Below are 27738 nucleotides of genomic sequence, written 5' to 3'. Positions count from 1 at the left end.
AAATGAATTGAGAGCTGCGGAATTTCACTCTAGTGGCGGAACTTCACTCTTTGATAAATTTACCCCTAAGGGTCCTCCTGGCAGTCACTGGGGGCCTCCTCTTGACTTCTAAAACCCCAGCTGTATGGGGCAGCCGATTGGGGAAGCAGGTCTGGGACGGGGCCCACCGAGTTTGTTCCGGTGTCCCGTCTGACTGTGCATACAAACAAAAGACTGAAATGTTTCCACTTATGTGTGAAAGCTCAGTCTATTTGCAGTAAGAACAGGTCCTATTTCACATTTTATAGTGAGATGTGTGTTGCTTTTTTATAGTATGTAACTCTATAAATATGTGTAGGGTGAGTTGATATGAGATTTGATGGTTCCCAAATAATAGTGTTACTGCTGCCATCTAATGGCAATTAAAAGGAATTTCCACAAACGTAAACTTTCGGCTCCAAGGTAAAAGCAGTATCTGCATATGTGTCACCTAAACACCAGTGATTTTGTCATGTTAATCTTTTGTATTACTGCCATCTGGCCACAGAATTGGGACTTGGGTTTGTTGTGTTTACACGTGCCATTTTTCAGATTCTCAGCAATCTTAGAAGTTAGCAGCCTTTGTGTGAAGCCAGGGACCTTAGAAAGAAAGAAAAGATATCAGATTGCAGCACTGTAACATATGGAAATACCTCAATTCTATGCTGCTTGCACTTGCACCTTGAGCCTCTCTAACCGGTACTACAGAGAGCATACACCAGGCCTTGAGCTTAGGAACAGTTATCGAAGCACATTTGATATATTTTCTATTCATATACATTCTATTGATATATTTTATCATTCCGAAAACAACAGCATTACTGATTGATTCAGTATAGGCTGAAGGAAACCAATGGAATGGACAGACAATAAACAGGAGATACAGTTAGTTATCCCTGGATACATGGACGATAATTGATCCATGTATGGGGCCTATACGGGCCTAGCCAACCAATACTATACTGGAAATTGCCAGCTTTAAGAGTTCAGGAGAGGACTGCATCGGATGTACCTTTATTATACTATGATCTAATTGTTGAACCATTGCTCAGCTCGCGGTGGCCATTAGTGATGTGCGGGCCGGTTAGAAACCCACAGGACCCGTGGGTCAGGTGGGTTCAGGCTGGCTCTTGCACAAAATCTTTGGGTAGTCCCTGTGCAGGTCAGATGCAGGTTTTCGTTACCAGGGGTCGCTTATTTTTCATGCACTCACATAAAGTGACATCTATTCATCTCAGTATCTAAATTACTTAGTCTGGCGTTGTGCCACTAATTGCAAGACATTGGCACTTTATATGTATCAATATAATACAAACCTGGAGGTGGCCCTATTGGGTTTGCTTATTTGAACAGAGGCAGAATTTTTTCCCAGCTCGGGCCTAACGTTGAATCTTTGGCCGTGTGAATCGGAGCTCTGATGCTCCCCACTCACTAGTGCTGAGCGGGGCCTTGGAGAGGTTGGGGTACGGGGAGAAGGAATTCCCTCAAACAGAAAATATTCAGCATTGCTGTAACTTTCCATCACACAGCACAGACTTGCAGGCCGGCGTCTGTAAGAGTGCAAATGCATGCATCTATGTTTGATATTCAACTGAATAATTGTTGTATCTATAATATCTATCAGTCTGAGTAGTGTATTTCATAAGATGGGCTTATTACCTGGCAGTTCGTGCTACAGGTCGAGAAGCGGGAGGATCACGTGGAGAAACAGGAGCACACGTGAGCAGAGAAGAACCTTCTCTTACTGAGGAGAGACCAGACAAATATGGTTTCAGACTCATTTAAATGCAGCATAGTATATAGCCCCCAATATACAAGAGCCAGTCTTGCCTTTTTCATTATCTCCTTGCTGCGTATTTGGGCTTTTCAATGGGTTGACATCAAGAAATCTGCTCACTGTAACCCAGCCACGAATAGATCCAGTCTCTTCTCCTCGCTGGGACAGAAATGCTTGGAACTGATGGTCAGTACCACTATTCAATGGGTTTACTGACACACAGCATTCACCTAGAGGCATAAGTATAATTGATGGTAAAATATATTTATTTCATGTACATCGTAATAAGTCTGTACGCTAAACCCTTCATCCAACAATCAGACCATCAGAAAATCTGATGGTGCCTGGCAGATGTTTTCTTCTCATTGAAACACACTGACTGTCAGATACAGTAGAATGATGAATAAAAAATACCATCTTAATATGATCCAACTTACATTACAGCCGTGGGGGTCAGAGTTTGTGTGATCATACACAATCTTGAGCTGTTGCATGATAAGATTTTTTTGGATCGGATAAAATTTGACCCACAAAACCTGATCAAAATCATTTGTGTAATTTAGAACTCGGGGCACATGACCTGCATTATTAGCTAAATGATGAAGGAGAACAGAAAATAACAACCTGCATGGGAAAACACATTGTTGTGTTGATACGCAGCATTTTTAGTTTCTGATTTTAATATCTCCTTCCTTGGTTCTTGGTTAGGAATCTGTAATAAGGAACAACTTGACATTGTGCAACCAGTACTGTTGCCCAGACAATTCTAGGGACCAGTTTAGTTTAAATGATTTTCCAATAATTATATCTGCCCAAATCAATAGTTGGCATGGGAACAGCCCAATGTTTTAAACATGTATTTTGATCTAAGGAGTGTTGTGGATGTTAAATTGTAAAGGACTCAAAATCTCAGAAAATCGCTGACGCCTGTAAATGAATCTAAAAAGGTGTCGTTTAGTGCCCCCTACCATATGACTCTCCTCCATCTGTGGATCGAATATTAAGCAGTATGTGTCCAGTCAGAGCAGATCTTCTGTCCTGGCCTACCAGGGTTATCTGGAGAGACAGACAAACAATACAAGCCTTTAGTACAAATGCATTCACAGTATACATTAGAACATTGATTCTCTTTGAAATGCTCCTCACTTCTGGCAAGTCTAGATCCGACCAGCCTAGCTTGAGAAATGCTGAGCCCTCGGTGCTGTGGCTGCTGTTTTCCTTGCTTTGTGGGGATCCTACGGAAATAATTTTAGAGGAATAAGTTGTTCAGAATGGGTCCACTGGCATCAATCCTAATTCTGTACTGCTTTCCAGAACTGTTAGAATGTTGTCATCATTTCTAATACTAATAAATAGAAACAGTAACACCAATGCAAAGGTGATTTTTTTAAGTTCGGTTGAGAAATTAACTCGTCCGGTCGTGCCAGACGAGTTCCCACCCCTCATTCATACCTCAATATAAGTCTACTGTTTTTAATAGATAAATTCAGTATACATCACACTCTAGCAGTCTTTTATTCATCATATCCCCTTGTTTAATGTGAAATCTATAACTTGAAACAATCCCTTCAAATATCTCCTATGTCTATAAATCATATGTTGCCACAGCTGACTGTATGGACAGAGCTGGGTCTATTACTCCCACACTTCTCGTTATAGTTAGAACCTGCATTTTTGAGGAGCAGGATAATACAAAATCAAGGGCGGATATTTAAAACGAAATGGCACAGATGGCTGATTGTAAGACAAGACAGGAGGAAACAGTAAGGTTTGGAAAGAAGCTGCCTCACCTCTCATGCACACAGATCTGAACTCAATGAAACCTCTGGATCGGCTCTGCGTTTTAATAATGGACTCAATGCTCTGGAATCTGACGGTGCAGCTGGTATCTGTGGAAGCAAGGGGAAGGTATGAATGCCATGTAACAGAATAACCCTAGTGCTCTTATAAAGAAAGAGATAAAAGGCAAATGTATTGCCTCATCCCTAGGCCAACGTGTAAAAAGCATATGCCGCAGGAGCCAAATATTTTCCAGCTTGGAATGATGTCAGTTGAAGTGATGTCACACACACATGTACACAACCTATCTTGATGCCGATCCCACATCTGCTCTGCTGACGTCACTGAAACGTTCTGTGCTTGTGCACATTGGATTTTTGCCCCAAAACTGTCCCAATTATGGAAAACTAATTTGGAATCGATGGAATACTTAGGCATGATGGGGACCAGGGCACAGATCCCAAAATCTGGTATCTCCAGAAAAAATGAGGGGGGGGGGGTTGACAGCATTGTTATCCCCAAGTGTATAGCAGATCTCTGATATAATGCATTATAGTTTTCATGGCATTAGCAGTTTTACAGAGGTTCTTAAATGGGTTGTTCACCTTTAAATTAACTTTTAGTATAATGTAGCGAGTGATATTCGGAGACAATTTGCCATTGCTTTTCATTTTTTGTATTATTTGTGGAGTTATTTCGCTTTTTATTCAGCAGCTCCCCAGTTTGCAATTTCAGCAATCTGGTTGCTAGGGTCCAAATTACCCTAGCAACCACGCATTGATTGGAATAAGAGACTAGAAAATGAACAGGAGAGGCGGCTGAATAGAAAGATGAGTAATACAAAGTAGCAATAACACTAACTGTAACCTTACAGAACATTTGCTTTTAAGATGGGGTCGGTGACCCCCATTTGAAAGCTGGAAAGAGTTAGAAGAAAAACCCATAAAAAAATTGAAAAGTTGCTTAAGATTAGCCATTCTGTAACATAGTTATCTTAAAGGTGAACTACCCCTTTAAAACAGATCATCCTCCAACAAGAATCCTGCCTGTTTACACTGGACTTTCTGTTTGTGGTTTTACCCAATCATTGCTAAAGGCATGAAGCACATTATATTCTATCTCTGAATATCGACAACAGAACTATAGCCACCATTCTGCAATTACAACGTAATATTGGCAAGCAAAAATGGCACATTAGTTCCAGGGCTTGGGGTGCCAACTTTTGACAGCCAGGGGGTGCAAACACTAAGGGGTTGTTCACCTTTAAATTAAGATTTAGTATGATGTAGAGAGTGATATTCTGAGTCAATTTGCAATTGGATATGATTTTTTATTATTTGTGGTTTTTGAGTTATTTAGCTTTTTATTCAGCAGCTCTCCAGTTTGTAGTTTCAGCAATTTGGTAGCTAGGGTTCAAATTACCCTAGCAACCATGCACTGATTTGAATAAGAAACTAGAATATGAATAGGAGAGGACCTGAATAGAAGGATGAGTAATAAAAAATAGCAACAACAATAAATTAGCTTTTTAGAAGGCATCAGCGAAGCCCATTTGAAAGCTGCAAAGAGTCTGAAGAAAAAGGCAAATAATAATAAAACTATAAAAACTAAATAACGAAAACCAATTGAAAAGTTGCTTAGTATTGGCCATTCTATAACATACTAAAATTGATCTTAAAGGTGAACCACCCCTTTAAGTGGAATTAGCCTTTAAGTGGAAGTATCCCTTATGTTAGGGAACTGAGCACAAGGGGGCAGTATTTACTGTCTAAGAGCAGCAAGTGCAAGAAAAAGGAACATACATATTTTCCGGGAAACTAAGAAAATAGTAGCACAGACTACATATTTTGTAGCTGCTAATGATCAATACAGAACACAGTTATGAATGTAATTTTAGTTGGATAAAAATAGTAAACACAGGCAGGATTAGTAGAAGTCGTGATCCATGACCACCTTGCTGGGATGTGTAGTCTAGTCCAACCTCAAAGGTGGCAAACACAGGCGAGTGTTCACTGGTCACGATGTCTTCTGTGCAACCTGTAATTGGATGATGTGACATTAAATAATGTGTTTCCAACCTTCCACCTTTTACTTAACAATATATACTGTATATAACTAGAGTAGTGGTGCCATAAACAGCCTATGGAGGCCTAGATCACCGTCTGTGGAGGGCAGCATGAAGGCTTTTTATTATTATTCTTTATTTTTACAGTACCAATATGTTCTGCAGGACTATACTGAGAATTAAAATAATTCATATCAGTCCCTGCCCCAATGGAGCTTACAGTCTGAGGTCACATTAAACCTAAGACCCCAGGGACAAGAGGCAGCAACACTAACTGCTGTACCACTATGCTGCCAAATTTTGTGCTGAAATTTTTGTTCACAGCAGCTGGAGACTTACCATAAGATGTGCACTTGATATCTGTGTCTGGGTATGAAGTCCATAGGACTCGATCACTCCAGGATGGGGCAAATATACGAGTCTAGAGAAAATGGCTTCATTAGCTGACAATAAATGATCGAAATATAAAAACAATGTTTATATCATGTGCAACGTTTGCTACAATTCTAGCAACCCATAGCAGCCTCTCACCAGAGAGAATTTACTGACCTGCTGCAAATTTCTGATTGGTTGCCGAGGGATACTAGGCCTAGAACAAACTTTGACACAGTTATTACATTGTCCTGTGCTGTGACATCGGAAGGCAAATGCAAAAATCATAGGAATGATAGGGTTAAAGATTTATTTTAACCCAGTAAAGATATCTCCCAAATAGCTGGGGGATATAACATGTTTCTAAGTAAGGTTTATATTCCATTAATGTTCTCTTAAAAGCATGAGGCTTCATGGTATAGCTTCTGTTCATAGACATAGCCATTGCCACCAGGCATCTACTGTATATTTTTTAACCGGTAGATGGTGATACTGTGAAGAATCAAGTATAGCTAGAACTATGAATGAAGTACGTTTACCCATGTTTTACTGATAGACACATTGTTTATATGTTGTATTGGGTATTGTACAGAGTGGAAAGCAATGGGGATGATGATGTCAATTTGTACAGAAGAATATCCGTATGTACTAGGGGAAAGCTAAGGTGAAGGGGGCAATGTGTGCTCAGATACATGAAAGGAAGGGATAATAAAGCTCACTCCTGTTGTTTTGGCTTTGTGCAAATCATAGCTCCGCGTCCCTCGCTCATAGCGACAGGTTGGGGGAAAAGTGACTGGATCCTCCTCTGTGGAGTACAGAGAGAAATAAAGTGAAGGCTTAAACAAACCACACATACAGATATATCTAACCTTACATAGTGTTATTTTAAAACTTAATCAGAAAGAGTAATATATTCCCAGATGTTAATGGTAGTGAAAAAAAAAAGAATCCATTTCTAACTAAAATAAAATATTGATTAACCCCAACACAGTTAACTTTATTAATTGTTATGAGAGAAGCACCTCCCTCTGCCAACAGAACCTTCGCTATGTGTCTTTAGAGAAAAAAACTGTTTTTGACAAATGGGTAAAGTTTACTAATATATTCCAGCCCGGACTGGCAACCTGTGGGTTCTGACAAATGCCAGAGGGGCTGCTATAAGGTCCCATAGAAAGTCATTATTTAGTGGGCTGGTGGGCTGTTTGGGCCTCTATGTGGACTGATTGGGCCTCTGTGTAATGGAAATGCCAGGGCCTATTTTAATTCTCAGTCCGGACCTGAATATATTCATGCAAAGGCTATTGAAGCAATAACAGAGACAGATGCCCCAGTGGGGCCTGATGCTTCAATAAATGCATGCAAAATGAATAATTTTGGCTTTGGCTTTGATGTGGGACTCAGTCTCAGAGAACTGCACCTGCAAAGTTTCAGTACAGGCATGCAGAACTTCTTCAGGGTAATCCCAGCTTATCTTAGTGGAGTGATATTTCTCTGCTGAATCCATGTATGAGCTGGAAAGTAGGGGCTACTTGTTTCACTTATAATTAAGGATGGCATGTGGGTACTGTAGGTAGATGAGTCAGTACAGGCACTGTGTTATCTTCTGGGTTGTCCAAGCTAGACTGGCATCATCCTTCAGTGTCCTCAGGCAATTAATAAAGGTTAAAAAGTGACTATAACTTTCCATTTTCTGCAGAATTCTATACAATATTTTATATATATTTTTATAATATATATATATATTTTTTGATTTTTTTTGGATTAATTAAATTAGGCAAATATAGCTGGGACAATATATCATATGAAAAATATGATAAATGGGTTAAGAGGCAGGAGTTGAACCGTACATCCTGTTTTATTCTGGTGACACGTGTTTGGCTGCTGGACACTCACTGAATCCCAAGAAGATTTTCTTCCTCTCACGCTCCTGGCTGAGTTGATCCACTGGAAGCAGGACCTGGTAGCGGCCGCTGAACACACACTGCAGGATGTCCTGTATCAAGAAGATAAAGTGCCTATCAGGAATTCCATGTGTATAGATCAAAGGACAAAAGGGCAGATTATTTATGATTGTGATTATTCTTTATTTAGAACATATTTTGCACTGCCATAGGTGATTGTAAATTATTACAATCCAGTTTCTAACACACATACATTATGAGCTAGTAATAGAAAGTGGATTTAAAGGAAAAGGGCAAAAGGCATAAGAATATGAATGTATATACCACGGGAGGCAAAGCAACCCTGCTCCTGGTAACTTTCTACTGCAAAGAGTAAATTGTGCTTTTTGCAAAAGCAATGCTATTGGGGTGGCATTGGGAAGGCTGGGGCCCAAAACAACCCCTGAGTTTATACATAGTTTTTTTGTATAACCTACACATTGCAGCAGAATAACATACATATTAGTTAATTAAGGGCTTATTTAAAATAGGAGCAATGTGCAAAAAAAGAGCTTTAAGAACCATATTTTTTGCCCACAAAGCACCCTGGCTCTTCTGAATAGGGGAGGTAATCTGAGTTGCGCAACAGTTACTAGGGATCAGAGAGAAGCTGTTGTATGCTAGCCCCAGGTGCAATTACTATGTGCATTGATCAGTGATGGGCAGCATTTTCCCCATTAGCACACACAGAGCTTTTTCATCTAGTAAATTAGCTCTTGCGTGTATAGGGTATTCTTTTCAAGTACACAATAAGAGGATACATTTGACATTTTGAGTGGTTGCTTTATAAAGAATCTTATAATATGCAATTTGTAGGTTGGTTATATGGTGTAAAGAAGAGGAGTAGGAAGCAAAGAGTCAATAGCAATAATTCTAGGGAAGACCTAAATGGCCATAGGTCATTACAATTTGTAAGGATTTTGAGATAGTCGGTACCTGCAGTGGCATGCTTAGTCTGTAGTTTAGATCTCCAGCCCAAAAGAAATGTGTTAACCTCAGGGGGAGCTGGAAACTCCTTAAAGACTCGTCTCCAAGTGTCAGTCCTCGCAGAATTTCCCCGAAACTTTGGTTCCTCCTAAAACAAACAGGGTGTTATATTTAATTTGCAATGAAGCAGCTGACTCAAAACATCAACTAAACTTGTAAAGATCAGCACCTGGCTAATGAATTATATGGAACTCTCTATGGTTGATGAATGTCGGGTAGAAGATGTTATTATTATGTAATCACATGGTTAAACCTTTACTCTGTCTAGGTAACCAATCAGAATCAATCAGTAGTTAGCTTTTACTGTTCGCTGCATATAGAATAGAATGAAAGCAAATATGAAAAGGCAAATATGAAAGTTGGCATGTTCCATGGGTTACTGGAACAAGCTTTTGCCTATGAAATCACATATCCCTCTTAAAGTACAGGAATGATCTCCTGATGAATAAAGATATGATCAAACTGATTCAGACGCTGATTGGACTGTGTCTTCAGTTAAGAAGTCTTCATGGAGGCCCTATTTGATCCATGAAAGGACATATTATTGGACCAGTTCAATGCTGCTGGCAAGATTAAATAAAAATATGCTCATTTTGCAACCTAGCCCAACCACAGATTCTTTCCATATTTGCTTTAGCCTGGGAGTCAGAAGGTGAAGTCACTTACTTCTGAACTTTCTCATTTCCTGACACTAGGTGACAGGTGACAAATCCTAATGATATTCCATTGAAGTCCAGAGATAGGCCAACAGCCCCCCGATGTCCTGAAGGAAATAACACTCATGTTAAGTACAATATGATAATGTGCCCATTAGTGTCCAGGATGGCCCTCGTGCCCTGAGATCACAGATGCCACGTACCCAGAGTATTGCTCATTCTTGTTCTCACACTGGAAATCTGCACATGAGAAATCAGACTTTCATATTCTTGTCTCACCAGCAGCACGAGTTTCACTCCCCCAAGAGAGTGCACAGAGACCTTTCCAGAGGGAAAGTTTGACAGTTAATTGAACACTAATGTTTAATGAATTAAACAAAATATTTCGCTAGTTTCATTAAGTAACTGAGATTTATAATTCTGAATTGGATACACACCCACTGACATAAAGTCATTCATCTTGATCTTAGAACTAATGGATCTGTGGCCAGTTCAGCATGCTAAAGTCAAACTGGCTTATATAAATGCTTCTGTCTCTACAATGTTCCAAAATGATAAACAATATTCCTTTAATAATTTATTTTTTTTGTTCATTTTGGGCCCAGATGTGGAAGGTTGTGGGGACAGTCTTACTAATTTGACTGATAATATCTGACCTTGTGAGGGCAGCATATTTACTACATATAAACTGAGACTTGATCTACTCGGATCAAAGCCGATGTACAGTACTCGCACGCACGCCATTAACTACCTATAATATAAGAATAAACATTTATTATCCTAGAGATTATCTTGCTGCTGTATACATCATTTTTGAAGGACAAACATGGTGTACAGCTTTCAGAACAGATGGCTTGTCAGGTTGAAATAAAGGTTTAGTTACTTTTTATATGATATCAGTTTGCCTGGATATGGACCACCATCATGAAAGTTGAAATAATCCATATGGAATATACATAGATATATATACACAAGTAGATCATATACATATGATTAATATATATTGTAAGTAGGGATGTAGGAATCCAGGATTCGGTTTGGTATTCGGCCAGGATTTGGCCTTTTTCAGCAGGATTTGGATTCAACCAAATCCACAAGCCTGGCTGAACCAAATCCAAATCCTTAAAATCATGTGACTTTTTGTCACAAAAGAAGGAAGTAAAAAAGTTTTTTTTTTACCACGCGCGGCTCTTTTATCCCTCCCCTGCCCTGATTTTCAATTTAGGGCTCGGATTCGGTTCAGTATTTGGCCAAATCTTTCACAAAGGATTTGGGGGTTTGGCCGAACCCAAAATAGTGGATTCGGTACATTACTAATTGTGAGCTCTAACCAGTATCAGACATGAATGCCAGGGGCCCATCAGAAGAATTTAGACCCCAGTCTCCAAATTCCTTTTTCTTCTTTCTTCATTCACCTTTATTCTTTCTACCATCGCTCATCTACTGTCCTCCATATCTGTACCCTTTCCCTAATATATAAATGGACTAAAGCCATGGTAAAGTGAAGACATCCTAGTACCAACTGTATCCAAACAGTTGACCATCTATTTATTAAATGTTTAGAGAACAAAAACTATATAATACAATGATGATATCCATCTATTACATTCTAAAACTTGAAATGTCCCTTTATTTCAAATATTTTTTTTTTTTGGTGCTTCATGGGCTCCACCTAAAATACATTGCTAAACATACAGAATTTTATGTAAGTACTCACCACTTTGAACTGTTTCCCTGTGTGGGATATCAATGCCAGTCTTAGAAACTCTGCCCACTCACGATCTCCTTGTGGATTTTCCTGCGTTCCAACCATGTATACATCATGTGACACACAGACACTAGTGTCCTCCAGACTTCGCCCTAGCCCTCTTGAAGACAACCAGGAAGAGATTGAGCGTGGTGGAGTGGAGCCACCTGACAATACAAAAGATTCAAACTGTCTTTGTAAGATTTTATATCTTCTAAATTTGATGCATGGCGTAAGTTGGAGGCAAGTTTGGAAAGTCAACTTCTAAGTGTTTAAAAATGTCAGGTTAAATATTCTCAAGAGGCTATGGTAATGCAATACATTTGATGCTAGTGTAAGTCAAAAATCATATAAGGAAATATCAGTCCCTATCAGTCTTATATAATTACCCATATTCCAGGTGCCGATGAACAAAGACAAGCTTTTGGGGCCATTCTTTTTAGGCTGATTTCTATCTCCTTGCAACCCCTAGTGAAACACGGCATGGGACAGTCACTTCCTCAGCTCCATGGACAAAGCGTAATTATAAATAATAGGCAATTTTGTTTTCTATTTTAAATACTCACATCCTGAGGATCTCTTTTGCTTTTCCTGTTACTGGTGCTGGTAGCTGATACCCTTGGAGAGGTTGAGCCATGGGAGGCAGGAGATGTGGGAAAACTTGCGAGACTCTCCTTTAATGTCTGTACAATCTAAAGAGGGAATCGTGACTGTGACCAAAGTTGTAACTAGTTAGCTCACCCATGATTCATAGCAGGGGATGATGCCACACTGGACTGTGATTGGTTAAACAATCCATTATAAACATAGATAAAGCATGACTATGGAATGGATATTGAAGATATTGCCAATAGACATGATGATCAGAAATAAAAAGGAAGAAACTATTATTTCAATCTTAGGAAACAAAATACGTTAGCAGAAATATTCCTGATCCATTAAACCAGCAAACAAACACTCTACAATAAACAGTAGGCCCCCAAAATAGATTAATTCATTCATCTTAATTAATGGACTGGAATAATTGACCTAACTGCAAATGAGCAATTTCCTTTTATTTTTATTTTTTTTTGTAAGATGAGGCAAATATTTTGCCAATCTGCCCTTAGTAAATAGGGTTTAAATATAATAAAGCTAGTACAGATATGGGATTCATTATCCGGAAACCCATTATCCAGAAAAATCTGAATAACTGAAAGGCCATCTCCCATAGACTCCATTTTAATCAAATAATTCAAAATTTTAAAAAGGATTTCCTTTTTCTCTGTAATAATAAAACAGTACCTTGTACTTGATCTCAACTGAAATATAAATAATCCTTATTGGAGGAAAAACAATCCTATTAGGTTTATTAAGGGCTTTATTTATCAAAGTCCGAATTTATCTGAATATTTTAATCAAAAAAGTCTGACCAAACTAGAGTCCACCATTGGACCTTATTTATTATTACAAGAATCACGTTTTTTCCAAGTTTTTTCCAAGTTTTTTCCCAAAACGCTTGAATTTCTCGGATTTTTGCCTTGGGCTAATTTCAGCGCAGACCACAGAAACTTTCAAATAGGACAGGGATCTCTCCCATTGACTTATATAAGACCTTGGCAGGTCTGAGATGCTAGGTTTTTGGATTCAGTCTTTTTCCATTCTCGTGGTATAATAAGTCTTGAAAAAATTTAATTTTTTTGCCCACTAAATATTCAGATTTTATAGTAAAAAAACTTGAATTTATGGAGTTTTTGGCATTCAGACTTTACTAAATATTTAAATAATTTTTTAGTAGACTTAAAATATGGAGGTCCAAATTACAAAAAGATCCGTTATCTGGAAAAGCCTAGGTTCTGAGCATTCTGGATAATAGGTTCCATACCTGTATACAAGAGAATACGGATGCACCGAATCCAGGATTTGGACAAATCTTTCGTGAAGGATTCGGGGGTTCGGCCGAATCCAAAATAGTGGATTTGGTGCATCCCTATTAGAGAATGAGTTTTACAACATAATATTACTGTTTGTATGTTATCAGAAATATCACCTTATTTTCCAGACTAGACAGGATCTCATGGACAGCAGAAATGTTATTCATTAGTCTGTCCAACATCTGTAACAGGGATACGGAAGTAAGTAAAAGTTTTACTATTACATATAGTATACAGTATACACAAGTGAGCAATGACTTGCTTAAAGGATGACATTTCATTATTATTAATAAGCATATTCTGTCACTGCACAATATAAAGGTGTATACTATATATGAGACATACAGATCACACACAAATACACAGAGCAAGGAGGGTCCTGCTCATTAGACCTTAGAAACTAAAGATTCATTTGTTTATTTTTATTGTAGTTTAAGATACATTATCATGACAAAGGGTACTCTGATTTTCTCCATTTAGCATGCACTCTCTCTCTATTCCTTCATCAGCCTCAAATGCAATTGTTCTACTTAAATCTTTGGAGGATTTACATACTTGCTCATCTTCAGAATTAAGAGTTGAGATCATCTGGCCGAAAACCTTTGTAAGTACCCTTAGGCTGCTCCAGGTGACCCCAATCTCTCTGGGAGAAAAAAAGAGTTTGAGGAAGATACAGGAATTTCCTGTAAACTCAGCAGTAAGCATTTTGCATTATATATATTGAATGTTTAAATATACAAGATACCAATTCAAGCAAGAAAAATAAGAAAATTACCAGAAATGTTTTACAGCATCCCGAGGCAACTGTGAATAGGGGCAGTCACCAATAAAATATGCTGAGACAAGCAACCTTTCAACATTTTAGTTTAATAAGGTTGGCACATTTTATTAAATTGAAGACTGGGCAGGACAGGCAGTGTTAAAGAAGGTGACAGTTTGTGGACAGGACTGTGATGTCAAGAGGCTGGACTATAATGCGTTGCAATCAGTGATCAGTTGCTACGTCACTCACTTCATCCTAATGGATTTCTTAATCTGGAAGTCTATGCAGGCAGATTTCATCTGGATAGTCGTGAAAATCAGGCTGTTGCACAAATGCACAGGTGGCAACCCTACAGTAACCCTACAGTAAAATTATTTGTGAGTTTGTAACATAGCAGCTGTGGTTAAAAAAATGTATCTTTTGTATAGTGCATACAAGGGACATGGCCAAAATGTTGGTCTCATGTGCTTGTGTTTATGGGGGGGGGGCTACAAATAACTTCCAGGATTTCTAATGGAGGCAATGTAGGTAAGTACAGGAAAACACAGCAGGGAGGGATACCAGAAATCATGAAATTGCAAGTGCAAACAAAATAAATTAGTCCTTTATATAAACATCATATATATTAAGTTCTGCAAGCTACAAGCTTTATAAGGGAGTTTGCTTTGCTATTAACAAAAATAAAATCAGAGGCTTGCTTGTGCCAAGACATAAAATGTACACTGACATACATTTTACATTGAATGTCTCCTTTTTGACATTCTCACCAGACTGGGCATTGCCATTACTAGACGTAGACCAGTTCTTGCTAAAGGTAAATTGTTGGTGATGACTGATAGATACAAAAATGGCATAAGATCCCACCTGTCCAGCTCTCTGCATTGCCTCTCTAACTGGGGACTCAATTGTAAAAGTCCCAGGCCTTGGTTCCTGGTGTCTTCCAAGTCTTCTTGCAGTAGTATCCTCTGGGTACCAGGTGCCGTTCCTCTCTGGGATGATACTATCCTTGTACCTGTGGAGGAAATATCTTTCCAACTTGGGGACTTCATAGCTTCAACATCTGTAGAATATAAACAGCATGATAACTGATGAAATTAAATCTGGTAACTTGTGGTCTGTAGTCACAAGAAGTAAATATCTAAACATGCGATCATTAAACAAAAAAGAGAATGCTGCCCACTATCATAGAGCAGTTTCCTTTAACTGGCCAACCATAAACAAAAAGTATAAAAGCAGTGAAGAAAAAAATTAGATTTGCCTTGTGATTTTGCAGTTAAAAGAAACCCCAGTAGAAAAGACAAGGGCTCAATTATCAACACTGGGAACTGTGAGACAGATTCTACCCTTTGATGTGTTCTCTATTATTATAGCTCCTTTGGAATGAGTATGTTATTTTGAGTTGCTGTCTCTTCTGCTAATAAAGTAGTACTTGGCCAGCTGGAAAGCTTGCAATTATTAAAGGATAAATTGTCAATTACCATTATTATCCTAATATTTAATAAAATTCCTATTTATCTTTAAGAAACACTGGCACCCGTTTGAGTTTATTACATGTCATGCCTGCTCTGCTCGGAGTTGCTCCACACGTGGCTGTGTTGAGGGCAGGTAAAGGTGCTCTGTCCAGAGTAGAGCAGAAAACAGCACTGGCTTTACAAATAGCATTATAATATGTCACTTTATTTCCCCCTGATACTATAAAGCAAAGGCATAAGAAGATTGTGGGGCAGGCTTTGGTTCACTATAGCACAGCATATACAGTATTAACTCTTGGTAACAATTGCCTATTTATAAAAGAATATATACCTGTTAAAATACATTAAAAAAAGCTACTGTTACTTACAGTCATTAACCTGCTCAGTGCCCAGTTCTGCTTCCCACCCCACAGGGTACTGTAGTGCTGTGACCAGTCCATACTGTTTGTGCATATATTCATACACCAAGTCGCTGAGATGCTCAAATTTCTTCACCCCTACACCCTGCACAGACTAAAAAAGTCCAACAGGTCAGATAAACGGGACCTCCAACAAGAGAATAGTCAGGAGATGAAGGAGAGAGGAATCACAGAACCCCGAGGCACAAAGAAAGAAGGAAGCACAAGTGCACACAAACTTACATGCACAAAAACTAGTAACAGTGTTACAGAGGGAACAGTACGATGTATTAGCAGTGCAGGCAGACACCAAAAAAAAGGAAAGAACACTGGCACATAACGTAAAAATGGCAAGTGGAAGTCAGTGTACGGAATGACTTACCGTACACAATACAATTTTAAGTTGGAGACCTGTGCCCATGTTAGGTTATATTTACAGACTTTTCACTGTGGGTATGGAAGGGGTGCACATTGTGTCCCTTTTCTCTTTTGAATAAGATACAGCTCAGATGTGTAATGTGATCCAACTAGAGAATAATTATAACATCCACCCAAGAGCATAACATCAGAAATATGGATGGAGCCCCAATTTGTGCATAGATAAGCTTTCCTGAAGCCTCGTGTGATTTTTATTGTAGGTAAGCACATTTTAGTTACTCACACATTCATTATTATTAACACACATATATGTTAAGTTATTTAAACACAAAAAGCCTCAAACTTTTGCATTAAATTTTTTTAAAAAAAACTTAGGTGATCTGAAACCAAAAAACTACTAAACCTAGCTTTATACAGTGAGTCCTCAAGTTACATACACCCGACTTACATACAACTCACACACTCACAGATGGGGGCTATTACAGTAACATACTATGGTTTGTTTGACTAAATTAGCATTTAGCTTTAATAAACCACCTGCCCCAATCCCCTCTGGTGTGTGTTGTCTACTGCAGAGCACAGAAATAAAAATAAATATGCACAGAGAGGTAAAAATAAATACTATGTTAAGACAGACATCTGTCTAAGTTGCATATAATAAGTAAATATATGTTTCATCTTACATACAAATTCAATTTAAGAACAAACCTACAGACCCTATCTCGTACGTAACCCGGAGACTGCCTGTAATAGCTACTTATTAAACTGAAAGTTTCTAACAAGTTGAACTGTTCAAAACATAACATAACGTCTGTGGGAAAAGGCTAACATGTAAGTGGGTGACACATAATGCAGAGGTTGGCTGAGATGCCTCAGTCTTCTGGGGCAGGGAAAGGAAACCAGAGTACAAGAAACAGAATAGAAAAAGTAGAAGAGGGGTTTGAAACCTGAGCACAGATGGTTTGAAACCTGCTTGAGAGAAGCAAAAAAAGGCAGAGCAGCAACCTCTCACGTACATGTGCAAAAAAGTTACCTAGAAAAAATGTGGCTCTATATATATATATAGAGAGAGAGAGAGAGAGAGAGAGAGAGAGAGAGAGAGAGTTTGAAAGAGTAAAAATAAGCATGATATAGTTATCTTTATGCTGCAATCCTTCATGTCTTACTGAACTATAAGGAAGGGGCATTAAAGCAGAACTAAATCCTAAAATTAATATATTGCTAGAAATGCTGTATTTTATATATATATATATATATATATATATATATATATATATATATATATATAGATATATATATATATAGATATATATAGATATATATATATAGATATACTGGACTTACTGTACCAACCCAGAGGTTCAGCAGCCCTATAAACAGTAATGATTCAGGTCTTAAAAGGTGTTCACCATCTTGACTCTTGTTAGGCCATCTTTTATGTGTCAGTGGCACTGCACATGCTCAGTGTGCTCTCTGGGCTGCTCTTCAGAAGCTAAGCATAAGGGGGTTATTTATCAAAGGTCGAATGTTAGAGGTTTTTATACCTCGAATGAATTGGAATGAACTCGCAACTCAAATGGTTTCTTATTTAAGAAAAAACTTGAATGGCAAGAACCCGATTCTGCGAGTTCAAGGTGCAAACCCTGAATTAATTAATCAAGTTACTTAATCAAATTATTCGCGTTTCAGGGCAAAACCCCCCGAAAAAACTTAAACGTCTTGGAGACTATTAACATCTAGTGATGGGCGAATTTATTCACCAGGCGCGAATTCTGGGGGGTTTTTTAACCTGAAAATTTGAATTTTGAGCAAATAAAACAACTCGAAAACTAAAAATTTTCATGGAAAACACAACTTGAACCTTAATAAATAGCCCCCCTAAATGTTTCATAAATCATGAAGCAGAAAATGAGGTTCATCTATCATGGAAGCTGTTTATTAAACTGTAATGCAGAATGCAATGGCTACTGATCTACCATACAATGGGAATCTGAATGAATTATTAATTAGCCTTGTATCATAAGATTTAATTATATATAATATATATTGTGAGTCTATCCCTAAGCCTGGGTGACTAATGCTTCATTAAAAAACATAAGGGGAGAATCTGGGGGCATCTTCAGAGGCAGAGATCCGCACTTCTAAATGGCTGTGGTTTTCCTGGGCTTGTACAGATGCCAAAAACATTATGATCTCTATTTCTAGCGTAATAATAGATTACAATTTTGTTGACCTTCAAGTATGAAGAAAAAAAAAGACATGTGCACATTGTTTTAATTGTTTATATGCATTTAGGGTGTTTACATCTACAGAATGGTAGCTCACTTCATTGCCTGGGGGACAGTGTGTCTGTCACACAGATATTGTGGATATGTCTCAGTGCACCAGGTACACCAGTAGTATTGACACTTCATCAGCGTTATGTTTATCAGTCAGAAAAATAGACTGCCTTTTGGGGCACATTGAAGATGCATGAAATGCACTGCACCTTCAACATAGGAAAAAGCATATAAAATTACAAAGACAGGTTACTCATAGAATGAGATCAGAAAGGTATCAGAACCACTGGCAAACCTGCACAGAGAGCAAGCCGCAGTCATCAGGCAGGACACGGTAGGTGTGGACCACATGTTGATACCTATGAAAACAATATAAATGAGAGATAAATTTAGCAATAATATTAATTAGTAAAAGGTGTATATGTTTATGTGGTGGGCAGCAATACGTGGCATCTTATAGAAAGCTATCACTAAATGCACCTCTTGTTAAACTAAATATTTAGGGCAGCATGATGGCATGTAATAAATAATTGTTTGCTCCAGGTATAGTGTTAATTGTCTACAGTGACTTACTGGGTTTATTGTGATCATAATCCATTACTCCATTGAAAATACTGTCATGTATGATGTTAATGTGCACATTATGCATTTCTGCAGTGATCTTACTAGCGTGTCTGGGGTAAAAGTTCCCATTTTCTGCAGGTATTTTACTGGCATGTCTTGGATTAATGGAGTGCTCATTGCCCATTTTGTGCAGTGATTTTTACTGGCATATCTGGATTATCAACAGATGCTTTTATGTATTTGGGGAATCCCTGGTTTACCGTTATCTGTCAAAAATGACAACTTCTTTAAGAATGCTAGGGCTCAATTACTATAGCAACCAGACACTGGTTGCATTTTCAGTTCAAATACAAAAAAAAAAGATAAAAAGTGTTTCAAAACACTTTTTATTTTATTTTAATTTCATGGATTTGTTCAGTTAAGATGGCAGAAAACAGAAAGAGAACCTTATATTTTGTTTTAGATACAGAAAAATGGAATAAGACAACTCACATGAGACATATCGCAAATGCCCCGCGCACAGATTCGCTCTGACGCACAAGGAAGGCACCATCCCGACCATCTTGGATCAGTAACTGCTCCGCCCATGCCTGGCTCAGATCTGCATGGTACCAGTGTTCACCCATTTCCCTCTGTGTCACAATTGCTTTCTGAAATTTCTGAAAAGATTTAGAGGTTAAACTGTTACCTATAGCAACCAAACACAAATTTAGGATCATTACTATCATTTTTATTCAAACCTATTTGCTGAGGTTCTATGAGTACTGCATTTCAGTACCCAGCCAAGCAAATGGCATAACCGGCCTTGCTTACTAATATGGGCCAATATGTTATAACTGTACCAATGCTAATCTCTGATTGGATACTATGAGTAAACACAGTATTTCATAAAATGTCACCCAGAACCTGCTGGAGGTAAAACATAGCTCAAGCTTAGGGTCAAATAACCAGACCTCTACTTTACGCTCTGTTTAATAGGAAATATGTGCTTAATGCATTATCTCTGACTTTTCTCCTCTCTCTTCAGATATTACTACAGTTGGATTTTGGTGGCTTCCCCATAGCTCAGTTTATACCATTCTCATCTGAGCTAGTGTTGGGGAAAACCGCTACCTACTGAGGGAGACCCCGTGGGGTACCCCGGCCTCGTGCTGCGTCCTCCAATTGGCTTCTGTTTGACTTGCGAAAACTTTGTTTAAAAGGTAACCTCGTAAATTCAGATGATATGTTCATGATTTTGTATACATTAAATTCACATGATGCTGCATATCAACCCAAATGGTCCAAACTCTGCACCCAGTAGACTATGACATATGCAAATCTATATAAATTAAGTGTAAATGTGATTTTCAAATGTGCCTGATACTGACCGGGACTTGCACTTTGAAGGTCATTTCCTATAAACTCCATTTTCTCCAAATAATCTAAATTCTTAACAATGATTTTCTTATCCTCTATAATAATAAAACAGTAGCTTGTACTTGATCAAAACTAAGATATAATTAATCCTTAATGGAAGCAAAACCAGCCTATTGGGTTTAAATGATTTTCTAGTAGACTTAAGGAATGAAGATCAAATTTACAGTAAGATCTGTTATCCAGAAAACCCCAGGTCGCAAGCATTCTGCATAATAGGTCCCATACATGTACTGCTGTCTGTACAGAAATAAAGGAATTATTGTCACCATTAATACTGTACATGCACATTTATAAATGTTTTCTTTCTCACAGGCTGTAAGATCAAATCTCAAATACATCGAGAACAAGATTAAAGAAACAGAAGAGCTGCAAGAAGTTGCTAGGTATTTATTGTACCACTGATGCATTCCTATTCCATTTCCTATTCCATTTTTTCCTAACACATACAAATGTGTTTTTCTAAATTTGAAATGAATATAAACAATGTTACCCTTTAGCAAAATATTTATCATAAAAACTATTGACTTTCTGAATCAACATTTTAATTTTAGGTAATTTGCTTCCACTCTCAACGACTTGCAATGACCATTAATTAATTTGTTTCGCTTCAGGACCCATCTAGTAGAAAGACCTACTTTGGAGTTGCCAAGGCTAAGCCGTATGAAGAAGGTGAAAAGAGCCATTGGGAAGAGATTCCGGAGGATTTCGGTAATCTGTCTATCTATATGCAATCTCTTTTAGATCATCTTAACTACAGAATATGATCCAATTAGGATTTCATAATTATACATAAGGATTGAATGACCAATGTCCATCCATAAGCCAGTTGAACTCAAATATTCCCTGATATAGATTGGCATTAATCTTATACACATCACTACCTGTTGCTAACCAAGAACTAAGGTTTATTACGCTGTGTATGTGTGTATTTGGCTGTATGTATTTGTGTGTGTAGGGTTTTGTGTGTATGGTGAATTTATGTATAACATGTTTGTGTTCCCTTCTCATCCCTAACACTTACATTGCATTTAACATCTAAAGCCATGATCCAGGGTGTAAAACCGACAATTTTTTTTCCTTTCAGTGCAGATGCACTGAAAGGTTTTTCACTGATCCACAAACGATGAAGCAAAATTTTTTTTAAACTCTTTCTAAATAGTGCCTTCTCCTGCATCTTTTTACTGAAACATAGAGTAATCATATTGCCTTTCTATGTGCCTCTACAGAGTTATCATGTTGAGTCTATAGCACCAAGGCATATACTGTATTACCACTGCTTAATGATGCAGGTAGATCACATGCAACAAATGACCCTATTCCTTGGTATTAATTTAACTTTGATTTTAATTAATTACTGGAACATTTCCATATTAATTATATTGATAATCTAACCTTGAGCTTTTCAGACTTTTTGGGTTGAAGCCTGCTTTTGTGACCCCCCCCCCCTATGTATTTAGGTCCCTCTTTCCTTGTAACAAGATCAGGTACACATAAAAACATGTTTATAGTCACTTTGGCTTAGTATAGAATCTCTAAAAGCAAATTAGGATACAAGACTGACTCTGAAGCTGTGACCCCATCTATTGTGCTGTGCCCCCTAAAAGCTTTACCTCTGACAACTGCTGGTTTAAATGATTAAAAGCCTTGGTCAGTGTGAATAAATGCTCATATAACTGGATGAACTAGCTCTGTAAGTAAGTTGTAAGTGAACCCCTGTGGGCTTGAGTAAACACTCACCTGCTGATGCTGAGAGCTGCAGGGTCCTCCTGTGCTGTGTGAGCTGTTGCAGAGAAACGAATGAAGCAGAGTCAGTAGGAAGGAAATTGTGTCTCATCACCCACAGAACTGTGGCTTCTACAGAAGAATGAAAGCACCAGGCAAAAAGCAAATTTATTGTGAGTTTATGTAGTGATATTGCTCAGGGACAAACTTAAACAGTCAAAACCGAGGGAACAAGGCGTTAACGGAGCCCACAGAACAAGGCCAGCAAAGACAGAAATCATGAAATCATCATATAAAATGGTAAAAAAAGAAAAAAGTTGAAGGGAGTAAAAAACAGTCCATACAAAGGGGCTTTTTTTTTTTTTTATATAGCAAGTGCAAAATAAAAAATTCGCACACAATCCAACACATTTTTTTTACCACAATTTTATGAAGCAAGTGCAACATATTTTTTTTAACCACAATAAAGTATTGTTAATTAGTGAGTGCAATTTATGTGTGATTTACAGCTGCACGTTTGCTTTCAAGTTGGCAGAATTGTGTCATTTCCTGCGTGACCTGTCCACTTACACTTAAAAAAAATAAAAAAAAGTCATATTTTGTTTACCACCTGCAAACCTTGGACACTCTGGCTGAATGAGCTTCATCCTCTCATCACTTCAACTCAGTTTATGGGGTTGAGCAAGGCTACGTCCACCATGCTTTATAGATCTGTCATCCCAAGCTCACGCCGAAACCCTTACCTATTTAGGCTTGTATACTGAAAAAGCTGTAGACACATATGTAGGGGTTGTACCTAGTGGGATCTCTATATTAGTGTTTCCCAAATAGGTCAGGTTCCTTTAGTATGCCACACTGCAGAAAAAGTAGGGCAGTGATATAAATGTTTGATTTCTTCAAAATGTTTCATTTGTGTACTTACGTTTGTTATGATGTAGAGAGTGATATTCTGAGACAATTTGCAATTGGTTTTCATTTTTTTATTATTAGTGTTTTTTTTTTAGTTATTTAGCTTTTTATTCAGCAGCTCTCTAGGTTGCAGTTTCAGCGATCTGATTTCTAGGGCTACAATTACCCTAGCAACCATGAGTAAGAGACAGGAATATGAATAGGGGAGAACCTGAAAAGATGAGTAATAAAAAAAAGCAATAACAATAAAAAGAGAATGTGAAGAAGAAGGCAAATCATTTAAAACCTATAAAAATAAATAACGAAGACCAATTGAAAAGTTGCTTAGAATTGGCCATTCTATAACATACTTAAAGTTAATTTAAAGGTGACCCCCCATGAATATTTTAGAGATCCATATTGATTCAGAGCAAAATAATCCATTTGTGGAAATGTGATTTATTGCTCCCCAGCTAGGTATTTCTGTATGGAGCCCATTGCATTCTGTTTTTACTATAGTTTGCTGTAGATGCTGCTGATTTTTCTATATGACCCTGTTCCACACCTCCTTCTCAGGGGATCTGAGCTCAATTCATTATTCGACCCATATGGTTTGATAACTTTAAATTTCAAATTCCCACATTATTTAAATCTAAGGAATTTCTACAAAACATTCTGGGAGGTCAATTGTTCATCTTGCTGCTGTTCTCTTCTAGACATGTAGTAGGATAAGCCCAGGTAACCCTGACCAAAGGCAATTGTCAGGTGGGCAGGAGGTATAATGTGACAGGCCCAGTTTACCACTCATAGACTAGGGGTCGGCAATTAAGGGCATGGGATGGACTTTACCCATTTTGGCAAGTGGATAATGGGACAGGCACAGTTTTCCCCCTGATAGACTAGTGGAATTAAGGGCATGTAATGGACTGTACCAATTTATAACCCTCAGGCCAAATCAATAGAGGCATATTTTGTGTGATACCTATTCAACCACAATAAGTGGCACATAATCCACATTATCCAATAACACTTCCATGTTGTATAACCGTGTCTACCAGATGTCCTGTCCTACAACAGCTCCCAATGTTAGCATACAAAAGGGATAAGAATCTGAGGAAATGTATAAGACTAGCCTCAAAGGGTTTGTTCACATTTAAATTAACATTCAATATGATGTAGAACAGGGATTCCCAACCATTAGAACCTGTGAGCAACATTCAGAAGTAAAAGGATTTGGGGAGCAACGCTAGCATGAAAAATGTTCTTGGGGTGCCATATAAGGGCTGTGATTGGCCATTTTATAGCCCCTATGTGGATCAACCTACATTGAGGCTCTGTTTGAAAGTGCACCTGGTTTTTATACAACCAAACCTTGCCTCCAAGCCTGGAATAAAAAATAAGCACCTGCTTTGAGGCCACTGAGAGCAACATCCAAGGGGTTGGTGAGCAACATGTTGCTCACAAACTACTGGTTGGGGGTCACTGATGTAGAGAGTGATGTTCTGAGACAATTTGCAATTGGTTTTTCATTTTTTATTATTTCTGAGTTATGTAGCTTTTTATTCAGAAGACCACAAGTTTGCAATCAGCAATCTGGTAGCTAGATTCCAAATTCCCCTAGCAACCGCACATTCATTTGAATAAGAGACTTGGATATGAATAGGAGAGGCCTGAATAGAAAGACGAGTAATAAAAAGCAGCAATAACAATAAATTTGTAGCCTTACAGAGCTTTGGGTTTTTTTTTAGACCCCGCTCCAGTTTTAAAAGCTATGAAGAAGCAAATGAGTAAGGGTAATTATGAAAAAACTAAAAATTATAAACATTATAAACGTTGGCACTATAAAAATGAAGATCTCAAATAATAATAATTCCTTTGGCGAGTTAGGAAACTGGTGTCTAGTGTACAGGGCAGCCATCAGGGGGGGACAGGGGGGAGAGTTGTAGGGGGCCCGAGGGTTAGGGGGGTCCTGGCCACACTTCTCTTTCTGAGAGCTGCTGACTTCGAGAAGGCATGGACGTTTAAGGGGCCCTGGCCACCAATTTTCTTATAATGTGGGGGGGGTCCTGGCCACCAATTTTTTTTTCTCATGTGGGGTCCTAGCCACCAATAATTTTTAATGGCGGGGCCCTGGCCACAAATGTTTTTTTATGGGGGGCCCTGACCACCAATATCGTTTTATTTTTTATTAACATGTGGGAACCCTAGCCACCAATATATATATTTTTTTTTTTACTGTGTGGTGGGGAGGGCGGACCTGTAGGTGGGGCTTGCGGTGGGCGCAGCCCAGGGGGCCCAGGAAATTTTGTCGTATGGGGCCCTGCGATTTCTGATGGCGGTCCTGCTAGTGTATATTACTGTAGGGCAGACAATCTGCACACAAACTCTTTCCTTTGGAGCCAGATGCCCCTGGCAATGGGGATGCAGAGTCTGTCACCTCCTGAGCAGTAATGTCAGAAAGTTAAGACATATGTACCTTGCTCCCTCATCCTGTAATCCACTTGAAGCCTTTTCTTTAACCTAAACTTCTTTAGACAGCTAATGATAAAGGTGGCCAAACGAGCAGATCTCTTCCTGATATGACCACCTTGAGGTGGGGGATATTGGACTGATCCTATCATGGGCCCTATGGCCCAACAATCGGACCATAATGCAGGAGCACGGGTGGTCGGATTAATGAACAGATGCGGTCCGCAATCCGATTTTTAGCCCTGCTGATCGACATCTGGCCGACTTTTGACTTTTTGGATTGTGGATGCTGAATGCAACAGCTATAGGAGAGTGGGAGCATTATTGCATTATTGCCAGGGCTGTATTTCTATATATATGCACCTGAATGCCTGTACCTAGTGAGCAAGCATTAGGAGGATAGGCTGCAGGTGCTTATATTTAAAAATCTACTCAGCCTTCCACTGGACACATGCAGCTAAATCTGACCATGGAGCTGAGGGCACAGGAGAGAGCACTACATAAATACTTTTAAAGGCATAAGCAGATAATATAAAGGCCCCCTTAATACTTGCATATATCATTTTTAAAATGCTCTTTAGCATATCCCACTATTTCAAGAATAATCCTGTGCAACATGAAAAGAGGCCAGTGGGTGGAAACCCTCATCTGGGTGTATATACCATAAAATCACTAGACAGGATGTTACACAGCGCTGGTGAGCAAGTGTGGTTTATTAAAAAAAAAACTGTGATAACTTCATGCGATGGCAATTTCTTCTAGGAAACAGAATGTTTTACTTTTCTACATGATCCCTATTTTGGATTTAATGTTTTATTAAGCCTAGAGAGCCTTGCCAGAGGCAGGCAAATCCCAGTGTAGCTTGTGGGTTGGTACTGGTAATGATATCAGCAGAAAATCCCACAGATAAGTCTTATTATGTGACAGCAGCACTCCCACCTGTTCTCGGCACATATCTAAACTAAAACTGAAAACTATTTAGTACACATACAGGCATAACTGAATCCCAAACATGTTATTGTAACCCACACGCACCCTTGGCTGCACACACAAGTAAATACTTAAATAAAAGAAACACCAGTATAAAGGAGTTATGTTCAGGTATTATTGCAAATATAACAGCAATTAAGGCAGAATGTTCTTCTGTTTCTTTAACCTGTTGGTAAGTATTAAATCCAATATACTAACAGCAGAGTAATGGAATAAATAGGGCACGGTTTGCTCCTGGTCTGGTAAACCACAGGTAACCAATGGTGTTTATGTGGCATTTTCCCCGTGTATTAGTAATACTTCTGGATAAAGGAGCAGAAGGTCTGACCGCTGAATCACACTAAGGGGCTGATTCACTAAGGGTAGAATATTGAGGGTTAATTAACCCTCGATATTCGACTGGGAATTGAAATCCTTCGACTTCGAATATCGAAGTCGAAGGATTTAGCGCAAATATCGCGATCGTACGATCGAAGGATTATTCGTTCGATCGCAAGATTAAATCCTTCGAATCGAATGATTCAAAGGATTTAAATCCAACGATCGAAGGAATATCCTTCGATCAAAAAAAGTTAGCCAAGCCTATGGGGACCTTCCCCATAGGCTAACATTGACTTCGGTAGCTTTTAGATGGCAAACTAGGGGGTCGAAGTTTATTTTATAGAGACAGTACTTCGACTATCGAATGGTTGAATAGTCGAGCGATTTTTACTTCGAATCCTTCGATTCGAAGTCGTAGTCGAAGGTCGAAGTAGCCCATTCGATGGTCGAAGTAGCCCAAAAAAAACTTTAAAATTCAAAGTTTTATTTACCTTCGAATCCTTCACTCGAAGTTAGTGAATCGGCCCCTAAGGGTAAGGCCACACGAGGAGATTCGGGGAGATTTTGTCATCCTTCGATTCGAAGTCGTAGTCGTAGTCGAAGGTCGAAGTAGCCCATTCGATGGTCGAAGTAGCCCAAAAAAAACTTCGAAAATTCGAAGTTTTTTACCTTCGAATCCTTCACTCGAAGTTAGTGAATCGGCCCCTAAGGGTAAGGCCACACGAGGAGATTCTGGGAGATTTTGTCATCTGGCGACTCGCTGAGGCAACTTCGGGCGACTATAGAAAACGCATCGCCGCGTGTGCATTAGCGCAGGCGAC

The 27738-nt window shown here is 38.6% G+C and overlaps 1 protein-coding gene across 1 annotated transcript; it reads right to left on the bottom strand.

Annotated features, from left to right (window-relative positions):
• Positions 1 to 22349, bottom strand: LOC108698315 (phosphatidylinositol 3,4,5-trisphosphate 5-phosphatase 2). The gene is made up of 24 exons (XM_018229710.2): positions 22265 to 22349; positions 19601 to 19767; positions 18840 to 18903; positions 15858 to 16002; positions 14882 to 15077; positions 13810 to 13897; positions 13371 to 13436; positions 11908 to 12033; positions 11731 to 11809; positions 11312 to 11508; positions 9798 to 9915; positions 9605 to 9701; positions 8888 to 9026; positions 7905 to 8004; positions 6731 to 6816; positions 5979 to 6060; positions 5528 to 5611; positions 3586 to 3684; positions 2942 to 3030; positions 2764 to 2851; positions 1849 to 2025; positions 1678 to 1762; positions 1335 to 1568; positions 1 to 618 (listed from the first exon to the last, which is right to left on the bottom strand). Exons 2-24 carry the CDS (start codon positions 19732 to 19734, stop codon positions 591 to 593), a joined length of 2601 nt encoding a protein of 866 aa, XP_018085199.1. The 5' UTR covers positions 19735 to 19767; positions 22265 to 22349; the 3' UTR covers positions 1 to 590.
• Positions 22350 to 27738: the final 5389 nt, after the last annotated feature.

The sequence above is a fragment of the Xenopus laevis genome, chromosome 8L (assembly GCF_017654675.1).
Source record: "Xenopus laevis strain J_2021 chromosome 8L, Xenopus_laevis_v10.1, whole genome shotgun sequence".
NCBI lineage: Eukaryota > Metazoa > Chordata > Amphibia > Anura > Pipidae > Xenopus > Xenopus laevis.
The sequence above is the reverse complement of the archived record's forward strand: the minus strand, read 5'-3'. Positions and strand labels throughout refer to the sequence as shown.